Here is a 13,262-nt window from a genome sequence, read left to right as displayed (position 1 = left end):
TCTAGCTCATGGAGTGCTGTGCAAGGGACGAGATGTCACTTCGTATTCGTCAGGCCCAACCTCTTTTCTGCGCCGCAAAACACCACGTTACCCCAATTAAGATCTGCAGCTCTCCAAGATCAGACAATCAGTCCCCTGTTCAGGAACATGCGCCGTTGGCTAGCATGACATGACATTAGCGCATCCCCGCAGCAAGTCAAAAAGTACCTACTAACAAAAAAGCCTCGGCATGCATATGATTCATGTGTCGACGTCGAATTGCAGCCACTTTGAATGTCACAATAAGGAACTGCCAAGGCAATTCTCCATGAATCTAGGGGACTTCTTCAGCTGAACTTTTTATTGACCAAGATTAGAAAGACAGGGTCACTAATTAGCTCTTCGAATTGATTAGCTTAGTTGGCCGACATCTTCCCCGCGAATATTGCTCACCATGGTCTCTCTCTCTCTCTAGCTGAAGCTCCTCCTCGGCAAAAATTGACTACTCTCAATTCATCTCCCCTGCCCTCTATTCGGAGTGTGGTTCAAATGAGGAATAGTTGAATGTTACACGGCGCATGCGCATTATGATAACGGTTGAAATTAACTGTAGCATTCATCGGCTTCGTCATACGTATTTGGATCCATTTCCAACACATTCTCTTGTCTCTGCATCTGCAGGTCTCTGTTTCCAAGATGCTCATCCGAGATTCGCGAAAGCTTGTTCTCTTTGTTGTTCCGGTCCTTTTTTTCGTCATCGTTGCTCTGAAGCTCTATCTTGACCCTGTTGGCGCTCAAGATTGGGTTCCCTCTCAGCTCAAAAAGACCGCAAAGACTGAAGAAGTTCTCTCTGATGACTCGACACATGCATCTGATCCTCAACCAACACCCGAGGTACAGGTACAGGTAGAGACAGAGCCTGCCCAGCAAGATGAAAGTCCATTTGGAAAAGGCGTTATTCCTCAGGATATAAGCTCAACGCACCATGAACTCTTCTCACTATCCACTAAAGATAAAAAGTTCTTTGAGATAAAATTCCGAGACCTCACTGCCCTCAACCCAAACATCATCCCCCATCCAACCCTCGACAATACATGGATCGTTGTGGCTCAATGGCTACAAGAAGGTGGCAACTCACTCTGGTTTGCAGAGCTTGTGTGCAATGCTGCCTTCAAAGATGATGTTCTCACCTGTATTACCCCACCAGTCACGCTTCCAGTAACTCCTACTGTAGGAGGGAACACTTGTGTAGGTGACTTGGGGTATTTCCAAATGAGCATGGGTCCTCATGATGGGCGCGTTTTCTATGGTCCTGAGAAGCCCTACACTACATACGGCACGAACTCCATGTTCACCTGCCTGGGTCAATTCGTGCAAGATTTTCGTACGCTCGTCAGCTGGTCGGGCGATATGGCAAATCTCAGCGAGTTTAGAGTGGGCACTGAGCTTCAAAGGCCGCAGCCCTGGAGACCCATGGAGAAGAACTTTTTTCTCTTCTGGGACTCGAGTGGCAACATGCATACCCATTACGACATTGCACCCAAAAGAGTATTTGCTCAGATGAATGCTGATGGCTCCGCTGGTCCTGACCTGGCTCCTGCTGCAGCGGGCGATGACCAAAGGGGGGCCAAGTATCTGCCCAAACTCACAACCGATCTTGAATCTGTCCATCAGACGACCAACTCCCTCCTAGTTACCATGTGTGGCCGAGACGAACCAATGTGCGTGCCCAATGATGAAAACACATTCATCATGGTTATATACCAGCACAAGTCATACTTCAACTACCACAGCGTATATGAGCCATACGTTATGCTCTTCAAGCAACGTGCTCCTTTTGAAATTCATGCCATGTCCAAGAAGCCAATCTGGATTCACGGCCGGAAGCAATACCCTGAAAAGTCGACGTCGGATATGTTCTATGTTACTTCGATGAGCTGGAAGAGTAAAGAGCAAAAGTACCATGGCTTTATCGGCGATGAGATGTTTTTGGGCTTCGGTATTGAAGATGTCAGGACAGGAGGTATCGATATTCGGGTTGGAGACTTGCTAACGGATATGGGATTGTGCTTTGAAGGTTAGACTAAGTGGTGGTCTTAGATGTTTAGAACAATGGTCGTAGATACTTGGCAGATATTGTATAATGATAATGAGTTTAAATTCATATAGGATGTGATACGGTTTGAAAGAATATGGGGCTACTCTCTTAAGCCTGGATAAGCCGAGAGAACAGCCTGTCCTCCGGTATGAAGAAACAAAACGTTCTTACCGTTCAAATATCCTGTCTTGGCAAGATCAAGCAAGCCAGTAAACGCCTTGCCGGTGTAAACAGGGTCGGTCAGGATACCTTCCTTCCTTGCTAGCTTCTTCATCGCCTCAGCTGTGGAGTCATTGAGTTGCCCGTACCCATCACCTATATAGGAAGTATTAATCTCGAAATCGTCTGCGGTTATCTCGTTGGGTGAAATTCCAATCTTTGATGCTGTGGTTCGGGATGTTTTGAGAACCAGTGCTTCGACATCCTTCTTAGACTTGTGCAGAACCGAAAATCCAATAAGGCGTTTCTTGGAACCTGGAATTTGCTCTTTTTGTGCAAGCTTCAATCCGGCGAGTAAACCTCCTAGGGTAGAGCAAGACCCTGCAACGAGTGCTATGGTATCAAAGGTCACGCCGATCTTCTTTTCTTGCTCTAGCAATTCAAACGCCCAGCGAGCATAGCCAAGGCCTCCAAGGGGATGGGAGCTAGCTCCGGGAGGAATGGAGTAGGGTTTTTGGCCACGATCTTTAAGAGTCGTGATAACAGTCTCTTCAGCTGTGTCGACCGGAAACGTCTCGGCACCGAGAATGGCGTTTGCCTGTATATTGCCCAAATATTTGTACTCGGCGTCATTCGAAGCAACACGGTCCGCAGGATAAAGAGCGACCTTTGGACTTAGTCAGTCATAGTGTGTCCTATCACGACAGACTACACTCACTTTGAGGCCAAGTCGAGCAGCAGCAGCAGAGGTTTGACACATGTGGTTTGACTGGATGCCACCTGTAGTCACAACGGTGTCTGCTCCTTGGGCAAGAGCATCTGCTAGCACATATTCAAGCTTGCGAACCTTGTTTCCAGCGAATGCGAGACCTGAATTGCGATCTTCACGAGCTATCCATAGCTTGACGTTATTATTGACAGATTCTGTGAGACGGGAGAGCGGTTCAATGTCTGTGGGGCGATTGAACAACAGCTGGACACGATCGATGTCGCTAAAAGGTGACGGAAGAGTGACCATGATATCTTGTGTAAGTATGAAGAGTCAATTATTAATAATATGTTTTATTGAAATACGTTGTGGTCCCTGTCAAGAACTCATATAATTAATCCCAAGGGCGTGAAGTTGACATTTTTGTATTATTAAGCATCATGGAGTTTGGGGAACCATGACGTAGGGTAAGAACCTGTCTCAAAGTGCTTGCCTATTACAGAATGCTGACTCCGCGGATTCATACTATCGATAAGAACAAAGTTGAATGGCAGAAAGACAGAAGAAAGAAAAAAAATAAAAATACTATCCTTATCAAAGAAAACCCATCAAGGTTTAATATGCTACTTTGGACTCGCGTCCTTGATCCACTCGCTGGGGAATAAGCTTAAACCGAGATTTGCTGAGCCCCATCCGCTCGCTGTCAGATGCCGTTTTGGGTAAGTCACAGAGAACATGTCGAGTCACAGGCTCATCCAATATGAGTATTGGATCCCACGCTAATGCATTGGAGTCCTAGTTCGCTATTCAAGTTAATAATATGGAAATGTCCCTATCGACCAATCTTGGCATTGTTTTCAATCTCCACGGCTCTCCGACACGACATTACATCGGAATCAAGACTTAGAACCGGTATAGCAAATAACACATATGGAGAACATAATCGGAAAAGCGGGAGATGGACATCTCGAGGTCCGGTGTTGGTAGGGCACTCTCTTCTGTTTCCACCCATCTACGTCGTTCCTCAAGTCGAGACCCATCTCTCAGACAAATCTAAGCACGGTATGAATTACTTCAGTTGGCCTAGGAGATCAAAGCGTATTTCTTGGCATCTCCATGTGAACCCAATATAAAGTCAAGATTGTAACTCCTCCGGTCATGATACCTCGAAGTATATTCAACATTGTGTTACTTATCTGTTTGACCTTGATCTGTCTCCAGGACGATACCGCCGACAAGGTTTGATCCAAGACGTGTTTGAGTCTATAAATGAACGAAATCACCAAGTTTTTCTTCTAGTCATTCTTTACCAAGCAAAGTCGTTTTCGAGTCGTTTACCATGTTGGCCAAGCAGATACCAGCAGAAATGGAGAATCATGTGTCTGGACAATCCAACAGACCCTTGTCGCGTCCAGCGCATGCTCTCCCAGCAGAAACAATGGTCCGAGAGCTCAGCACGAGCCCCGACACTGGATTGACTGTCTCTGAGGCGTCTCAGAGATTGGTTGAGTATGGTGCCAACGATCTCGGCGAGGAGGAGGGTGTCAAGCCCATCAAGATCTTCATCGCCCAGATCTGCAACTGTATGACTTTGGTAGGTATCAAAGATAGTAATTGACGGACTTGACTGACTGGCATAGGTGTTGATTCTTGCTTTGGCCGCCAGTTTTGGTATCCAAGCTTGGATTGCAGGCGGTGCTCTTGCCTTTATCATCTTTCTCAACCTCATCATTGGTTTCTTCCAGGATCTCCAAGCCGCTCGAACCGTACACTCTCTCAAGTCGTTGAGTCAACCCACAACAAACGTTTTTCGAGATGGAAAGACAATGACGATCCAAACGAGCGAAGTCGTGCCGGGGGACGTCATCGATCTCAAGATGGGCGACTCTGTACCTGCTGATATACGGCTACTCGAAGTTGCCAACTTCGAGTCAAACGAGGCTTTGCTCACAGGGGAGTCGTTACCCGTTCGGAAAAGCCCTGCGATGCAATTCGATGATGATACAGGACCTGGCGACCGCCTCAATGTCTGCTACAGCTCCACTATCGTCACAAAAGGTCGCGGAAGGGGTGTTGTCTTTGCAACTGGAGCTTATACTGAGATTGGAGCTATCGCAGACGCTCTAAAGGATACCGGACGGAAGAAGCGACAAGTCAAAAGGGACGAGAATGGAAAGGGATCATTTGGTGCTCATGTCACTAAATGGTTTCTAACAGCTGCTGACATCGTTGGCGAGTTCCTGGGTGTCAACGTGGGAACTCCATTACAACGAAAACTTTCGCAGTTGTTTCTCTATGTTTTTGCTTTTGCTATCGTTTGTGCTATCATTGTCTTGGCAGCCAATGGGTTTGATGCTCGAAAGGATGTTATCATCTATGCCATTGCGACAGCCGTGGGAACCCTCCCTGTTTCTCTAATTCTTGTGTTAACCATCACAATTGCCGCTGGAACGAAGCAAATGGTAGGTCGGAAGGTTGTCGTGAGAAACATGCAGAGCCTGGAAGCTCTTGGTGGCGTTACCAGTAAGTAAACGAGCTGTTCACATTATTGTATGGCTGTATGAGCTAACCCAATGACTAGACATCTGTTCTGACAAGACTGGTACCCTCACTCAAGGAACGATGGTCGTCAGAATGGCCTGGCTTCCTGGACATGGTACTTACTCCGTCGCCTCCACGAATGAGCCTTACAATCCCACGGTCGGCGACATCGATTATACCCCCGTCCAGCCAACAGAGTTATCTACACCTGGTGAAGAGTCAAAGTCACACATGATCAACCCCTTGGAAGAGCCCAATGCCAATGAAGCCTTCAAGCACTATCTTGACATTGCCTCGCTTGCGAACCTGGCCGTTGTTGAGAAAAGAAGCCAGGATGGTGGCCCTGAAGAGTGGCTTGTACAAGGCGACCCAACCGAAATTGCTATACAGGTCTTTGTCTCCCGTTTCAACTGGAACCGAATGTCATTGTCTTCAGGCCCCAGCCCACGATGGAAACAGCTTGTGGAATTCCCATTCGACTCGAACGTTAAGAAAATGTCGGTCATCTTCCAGGATACAGTCGTCAATGAGTCGCACATATTCACCAAAGGTGCAGTCGAGCGTGTTCTAAGCAGCTGTTCATCTGTGGAAGTCTCTGGGGATACGAAACCTCTTGATGCAGCCGCCCATGAATCCATTTTGCAAAACATGGAAGCTTTCGCCCGTCTTGGTCTTCGAGTTCTCGCCCTTGCTAGTAGATCTTTGGTTACTGGTCTACCAGAAGATTTATCATCCGCGATAAATCGGTCCGACTTTGAGAAAGATCTTGTCTTCCGCGGTCTCATTGGCATCTACGATCCTCCTCGGCCTGAAACTCGGGATAGTGTGCAAATGTGTCAGAAAGCTGGTATCAGCGTGCACATGCTCACTGGTGATCACCCAGAGACTGCCAGAGCCATTGCTGCCGATGTATCCATCATCCCATCTCAGGAGAGAATGAAGATGGTACGCGCTGACATCGCAGGCACAATGGTTATGGCGGCTCACGACTTTGATCATCTCTCTGAAGCCGAACTTGATGCTTTGCCCGAGTTGCCTCTTGTCGTAGCTCGCTGCTCGCCTACGACAAAGGTACGCATGATTGAGGCTTTACACCGCCGTGGTTGCTACGTTGCCATGACAGGTGATGGCGTCAACGATAGTCCTAGCTTGAAGCATGCAGACGTTGGTATTGCGATGGGCCTGAACGGATCAGATGTCGCCAAGGAGTCTTCTGATATCATTCTGACAGATGACAACTTTGCTTCCATCTTGAACGCCATCGAGGAAGGGCGTCGTATTTTTGATAATATTCAAAAGTTCATCCTTCATGTACTCGCTGCCAACTTTGCATTTGTCATCTTTCTTCTTGTTGGGCTGGCATTCAAGGATGAAAATGGTGTTTCCATCTTTGTCATGACTCCCGTGGAGATCATCTGGATGTTGTTAGTTGCTGGGGCTTTCACCGAGACGGGTCTTGGTTTTGAGCAAGCCAGTCCTGACATCCTCCGTCGACCACCTCACAGTGTAAGTAAATCAGTTATAATCTGTCAAAAGTCAAGGCTAACCAAATTATAGCTCAAATACGGCGTCTTCACTCCCGAATTCCTCGTTGATATTGTAGTTTACGGCATCCTGATGCTCATCAGCATTCTCGGCTCTTCTGCCATCGTCCTCTACGGTTTCAACAGCCAAGGTCTCGGCCACGACTGTAATACAAAGCACTCGGAATCATGCGATGCAGTCTTTTCAGCGCGGTCAACGGTTTTCGCAACCATGACATGGGACTTTCTTCTCTTTGCATGGCAACTTGTTGACTCCCGACGATCGTTCTTTGCCGAGATTTTCGAAAAGGAAGGCGGTTTCAACGCTTGGGGAAACAAGCTCTGGAAAAACCCATTTCTGTTCTGGTCTGTCACTCTCAGCTTTGTTCTTATTCCACCTACGCTGTATATCCCCGTCATCAACCATGTGGTCTTTATGCACAACCCTATCGACTGGGAGTGGGGTGTTATCTTCGTTGCCGTTGGTGTATTCTTTGCTGGAGCGGAGGCTTACAAATGGGTGAAACGGGTCTACTTTCGTCGGAATGTTGCGAAGGAGTTCAGAAAGGAGATCACTGATGTCGAGCTCTTTGTCTTTGGGAGATATATGGATGGCTCTGAGTCTGCTAGTGACTCGAGCCAGGATGGTGGAAAGGCTTGTTGATTTACAGCACAATGATGATATCCGTCTCGATCTCGCAGGAGGCTAATTTTTATAATACGTCTGAATTTCGTCATCTATCGATGAACCAATAAAATGTCTTGTCTTTGTTAACTTTCATCATTCAACCATCCATCATGTGAAGGGGCAGTGCATCCATCGTTTTACTAGAGACAGGTGTTTATTTCTAGATATCTTGAGAGTCAAATTGTACAAACTCCAATAATATACCGCAATATTTAGGCATTGCATAATGATAATTCGTTCACTGCAGGCCTAATTCAACAATTCAATACATTGATGCCATTCTTTGTCTGGATTATCGATTGGCATTCTCGGGCTTCCATGCCCATGCTTGGTACCACTAAATACTGGATAATACCGCCCGCTAGCCCTTTCAGTTAGGTCATTTTTTAGTGTTAGGCCTGGAATGTCCCCGCGTAAGCCGAGATAGGCGCCTTGGATATGAGGCACCATCTTATCAACATCGATTCTTAGACATTCTGTAGCCTGGGCTTCGAATCAACCAAACATCTTACAAACCAAGAACCAGGATTGCAAGATCAACAGAATTATATCCGTTTCTGCCAACGACAAACAAAAGTCCTCGTCATAACAAACCGCTGTTTTTGACTTGCTTATTTTACGCTCATTTGCTTATTTCCGAATCGCCTCCCAGTCTTTGTTCCTCTTAATAAGCAAAAGGAGCAAAGGCTTCAATTGAAACTCGCTTCTCAGATATCCAATGTCATCTTCACCACCCGACAGCGAAACTATCACTGCTAGTAATGCTCCAGTCGCTAAAAAGGCCTGTCACAGCTGTCGCCGGGCTCGATTACGCTGCGACAAGTCTATCCCTCACTGCTCCAAATGCACCTCAAGGGGGGTTGAGTGCTTAGGCTACGGCCGCCTATTCCTATGGACTGGATCGGTTGCCACGCGAGGAAAGCTGGCTGGACAGAGTTCAAGTGCCTCTGTGTGTCGTTTGCCAAAGCAGGGTGAAGCGCAAATCACCGAAGTGTCCCCTGAAATGCCTGATATGCAAATGGACTCCTTCGATGCACAAGGTGTTGAGCCTGGGTCTTGGGCCTTAGCGCCATCCCAAGAAAATCAACTTGTCCTTCAAGATAAGACTCAACCGTGGTCTCCTCCGTCACCTTCTTCGCCAACATCGCCAAGTTCGCCATGGACACTCTGTGATCCGTTATTTCAAGATATGACACATTCGCAACGGTGGTATTTGAATTATTGTACGACTCCACTCAAGACGTCAGTCTTTTAAGATGCTAACCCATAACTCAGATTCAACTCGAGTCAGCATGGATCTCGTTGGTGATGAACAGACCAAAAGCAACAGGAATCCATATCTGAACCTTTTACAACTCACAAATGAACATGCCTTTTTGCAACAAATCATCATTGCGGTATCTGCGGCTCACATGTGCAACTTGTCAAGACCCTGGTTAGGTCCCAATTCATACACGAGAAAAGAAGCACCAAAGAAATTGCTCATGGACGCTCTGGTTGCCAAACAAAAAGGATTGCAAATGATGCCCGAAGCGCTACGGAATATTGAAACCATTGGAGCTGATGTGATTCTTGCCACTGTTTTGTTTCTTATCAACTCGGAGCTTATCGAATCTGGTTGGCAAAGTTGGAGGCCTCACCTTGAAGGTGCCAAGAAGCTTTTGAATATGACGGAACCATTCGCAAGTTCCGACACGACATTACGCGACTACATAGTAGCGGACTGCTATGTGTAAGTGGAGAGTCTGATTTATAGCAGATCAGTTGCTAACTGTAACCATCACAGCTACTGCACGTTGAGCTTGTCTTTCAACCCATCGACGCCAGGCACACAGGCGTTGTCTTTTGCCCCGGATCAAGTTAAAGCGACACTTGCTAGGACTGACAATTCTTTCTTCTGTTGTCCGCCTGAAGTTCTTGATATTCTCCGCGAGACGGCACAGTTACTACACTCCGAATCACAAGGAGGAGTTTCGAGTCAAGGAGCTTTGATGGAATTCACAAACCTGCTGGACCGCGCGCAACGCCTTGACGTTTTGAAGTGGGCAAAAGACAGAGTGCCCGATTCCAACGAAGTAGCCCTTTGGAGCAGTTGCCGAACAGGCTCCGCGCACAGACTTGCAACATGTCTCTACATCATCCAGTCGGCGCCCGCGCTGCGCACCAGGATGCCAGACCAAGTTTGCAAAAGTCTCATCCAGGATCTCTACGACACGCTATTACCGTTGCCCGACGAGGATCCAAACTTCAAAGCCACGGGATGGCCCACCTTTATTTATGGAACGACGGTAAGGACTCCGGAGAGCCGGGCGTGGGTGATGGACCGATTAAAGATGGTGGCCGCAATATGCCCGTGGGGATTTTTATATTCTGCGATTGATACGTTGCAGATTCTCTGGAAGAATGATACCGAAAGTGAAGGATATATGAATTGGGTCCAGAAACTCAAGGACTTGAATGTCGACTTTTTGATGGTTTAGGTTTGGACGAGCTGAGATGGGATCATGGGAACACAGTACATTTTTTTGATACCACAGCGATGACATTTAAACTCTTTCACAAGAGCGATACGACATTGGAAACAAGATCAAGAACACGCTTACATATAATTCGTTTAATTTTAAAATTTTCGAAAGGTTTTTCAGGATTAGGTTTCTTTCCTTGAACACCCGTTAGGCTGCGACAATCCTTGACCTGGGTGTTGGGAGGCTTTGACCATGAGACATTTTGTCCTGTTCCATGCGCGAAAAAGGAGGTAGCAATTGCATCGTGATTGCAGTCCGAAAATGGCCATATGAAGAGAACATAATGGATATGTACATCGGACTGAGTAGAAATATTTAGAGAATGTCTGTAGCTTAGTCTGTGGCAATTAGAAGGCATTCATTGGTATTGCCGTATAATCGTTTGGGTCAATTGTGTTTTGTCGGGTGACTAAGCATTTCGCCAAGCCTTTTCGTCAATGGCGCATCAAGCATTCCTCGTGACATCAACGCGGCGAAAACCGTCTTCGATACCTTCCTTGTGCATGTATGCGACAGGTGAAGTTTTTGACTGCTGCATAGTCCAGCGCTGCAATGCAACAGCAAGCATGAAGCAAATGATATAGAAGAAGCCACTAACTGACAAGGATCATTCATCGTCCAATGTTCATGCACGCGACCTTATCTCCCCACGGAAGTGGTGCCGTCTTGCACACCTTCGCCCGTCCACCATGACATCAACAGCTTAAACCCGTCGATCCAACCCGTACCAGACGTACCACAATTCTACAACGCTTCTACCTATTGAGGTATCGCCCCGGTCTCTCCATTGCGGCCCGACCAGGGTTTATTTATCTTTGACGAACCTGGTGGTGGGGATTGGAAAATAGGTCAAAAAAAGTTATATGGGGATCTTGCACCATACTTATAAGAGGGAAAAATTCCCTTTCCCCTCCCCTTTTGCTGCAACCCGTACTACTCTGTGTTACAGGCTTTTCCAATTGTGCATCCTTTTTTGGCATATCGTACAATGTCTTGCTGACTCTCGATCGATATCCTACATACTCATACCTATCCTCCTTAACCGCGAGTGAATGCGGCTCCAGAGGAGCCGTTTGCCCTAAGACGATATAAATACGTACAAAAAAACTCCACATAAACCCGTCACCTCTGCAAATCGTTGCGGATGGCCGTTCCGTCTACTTGCGATCTCGATGAAGTCCTCCCGGGCACAAGACGTTTGTTCGTTGACGAAAGAGCAAGCGTCACCTCAGGCGACACCAGTATAGAAAAGCATGGCGATGTCATCCTCGTCCCGCCTCCGACTAAGTCCCCCAACGATCCGCTGAACTGGAGTCTTGCGCGCAAGATTTGGCACTCGTTTCTGGTGTGTTACATTGTTACCCTGACCGCCGCTACGTCCAATGTCGCCGGTGCTGCTAGTACGGGTGTCAACGAGCAGTATGGCATCAGTTACGATGTGTTCAATACTGGCGCAGGTGTACTCTTTGTCGCAATCGGATACTGGACTCTTCTGAGCTCGCCCGCGACCCATCTTTACGGGCGACGTATTTTATACTTGGTTGGCACGGTATGGGGTCTTGTCGGAAACATCTGGTTTGGACACTTGACCAACACGTCCGACACAGTCTGGTCTCAACTTTTTGTCGGGGCCTCTGAGTCTGTTGCCGAGGCCGTTGTTCAACTTTCCTTGCTGGATATCTGGTTTGAGCATCAGAATGGTACATCACTGGGTATGTATACCCTCGCGACGACAGTAGGTACCTATGTTGGACCTCTGATCGCAGGTCATTTGGCCGAAAACATTGGCTGGCGCTGGATTGGCCACATGGGTGCTATTGCCTCTGGCTTCACTCTGGTTCTCTTCTACTTTGGTCTTGAGGAGACTGCCTTTGAGCGCGGTCGCTACATTGATCTTGACCGAGCTGAAGAGCGCGATGCTTCGCATGGTAACGTCGAGGGTGTCCCCGAGCCCACCCCAATCCACCAGGGTGATCACGTCGTTACGAAGGATGCGACGGAGAAGGGGCTCGCTCCGCATCTAGATGAGGAGGCTGCGATCGCACGGGATGCTTCTGCGCGACGTCGTGAAGACGTTGAGCGCAACAGACTCTCCGATTCGTTCGCGCGTAAGAAGTCGTACTGGCAGCGCATTGCCCTCATCACACCAGCGTCCAACTTGCGCGGACTAGGCTTGATGCAGTATGTTCATCGTCTATGGCATACTCTGCGCATCTTTTCCTTTCCCGCCGTTTGGTTCGCTGGGTTCCAGTGGGGAATGCAGAACATTGCGCTGTCTTTCTATCTGACGGTTGAGGAGGATTACTGGGTGAACGAGCCCTACAACTACAGCGACTCTGCTGTCGCCAACATGAACATTCCGACCCTGATTGGAAGTATTATTGGCTGTTTCTACGGTGGATACTGTAGCGACAAGTTCATTCTCTGGATGGCGAAGCGCAACAATGGTATCATGGAGGCCGAGTATCGTCTCTACCTCATGATTCTCTGCGTTGTCATCTTTCCCTTGGGTATGTGGCTATTCGGTATTGGATCAGCTCAGCATTGGGACTGGCCCATTCCGTATGTCGCCCTTGGCTTCATCGGCTTTGGGTACGGCTGTGCTGGTGATCTTAGCATCACGTACCTCGCTGACAGTTACCCGGACATGGTGCTCGAGGGTATGGTAGGCGTCGCTGTCATCAACAACAGCATTGCCACCATCTTCACCTTTGTGTGCAGCTACTGGATTGACACTGGTCTGCAGAACTGCTTCATTGAGCTTGGTGTTTTGAGCTTTGTTATCATCATGACCTCTCTTCCGATGGCAGTCTGGGGTAAGGCGTCCCGTCGCTGGACATTGGAGCGATATGCCAACTTTTTGCGCATTCGTGATGGTATGGAAGTGTAGGATAGGTATGGGCTGAAAGGTCTCCCCAAGAGCAAATTGTTCAATCGCCTGAGTGGGGGGAGGTTGTGAATCGATCTCCCCCACCACAACAGTCGAGTCTGATGTTTCGTTTAGCGAAACATCATCTTTTTACTTCTTAACACTCTTATA

General features: G+C 47.7%; 5 protein-coding genes across 5 annotated transcripts; 4 read left to right on the top strand and 1 right to left on the bottom strand.

Annotated features, from left to right (window-relative positions):
• Positions 1-675: 675 nt before the first annotated feature.
• On the top strand, positions 676-2,061 carry FGSG_02679 (uncharacterized protein; the record flags this gene model as incomplete). The annotated part of the gene is made up of 1 exon (XM_011320328.1): positions 676-2,061. The coding sequence occupies one exon, from the start codon at positions 676-678 to the stop codon at positions 2,059-2,061; it is 1,386 nt and encodes a 461-aa protein (XP_011318630.1).
• A 116-nt stretch (positions 2,062-2,177) lies between these two features.
• On the bottom strand, positions 2,178-3,254 carry FGSG_02678 (uncharacterized protein; the record flags this gene model as incomplete). The annotated part of the gene is made up of 2 exons (XM_011320327.1): positions 2,178-2,903; positions 2,955-3,254. 2 exons carry the CDS (start codon positions 3,252-3,254, stop codon positions 2,178-2,180), a joined length of 1,026 nt encoding a protein of 341 aa, XP_011318629.1.
• A 1,129-nt stretch (positions 3,255-4,383) lies between these two features.
• FGSG_02677 (uncharacterized protein) lies at positions 4,384-7,673 on the top strand (the record flags this gene model as incomplete). Its single annotated transcript, XM_011320326.1, has 4 exons — positions 4,384-4,539; positions 4,586-5,468; positions 5,527-6,992; positions 7,044-7,673. The coding sequence occupies 4 exons, from the start codon at positions 4,384-4,386 to the stop codon at positions 7,671-7,673; spliced, it is 3,135 nt and encodes a 1,044-aa protein (XP_011318628.1).
• Positions 7,674-8,415: 742 nt separating this feature from the next.
• Positions 8,416-10,177, top strand: FGSG_02676 (uncharacterized protein; the record flags this gene model as incomplete). The annotated part of the gene is made up of 3 exons (XM_011320325.1): positions 8,416-8,920; positions 8,973-9,429; positions 9,484-10,177. The coding sequence occupies 3 exons, from the start codon at positions 8,416-8,418 to the stop codon at positions 10,175-10,177; spliced, it is 1,656 nt and encodes a 551-aa protein (XP_011318627.1).
• A 1,189-nt stretch (positions 10,178-11,366) lies between these two features.
• On the top strand, positions 11,367-13,112 carry FGSG_02675 (uncharacterized protein; the record flags this gene model as incomplete). Its single annotated transcript, XM_011320324.1, has 1 exon — positions 11,367-13,112. The coding sequence occupies one exon, from the start codon at positions 11,367-11,369 to the stop codon at positions 13,110-13,112; it is 1,746 nt and encodes a 581-aa protein (XP_011318626.1).
• Between the last annotated feature and the right edge of the window lie 150 nt (positions 13,113-13,262).

This window comes from Fusarium graminearum, chromosome 1 (genome assembly GCF_000240135.3).
Source record: "Fusarium graminearum PH-1 chromosome 1, whole genome shotgun sequence".
Lineage (NCBI taxonomy): Eukaryota > Fungi > Ascomycota > Sordariomycetes > Hypocreales > Nectriaceae > Fusarium > Fusarium graminearum.
Note: the sequence above shows the minus strand (reverse complement) of the source record. Positions and strands in the feature narration are given on the sequence as shown.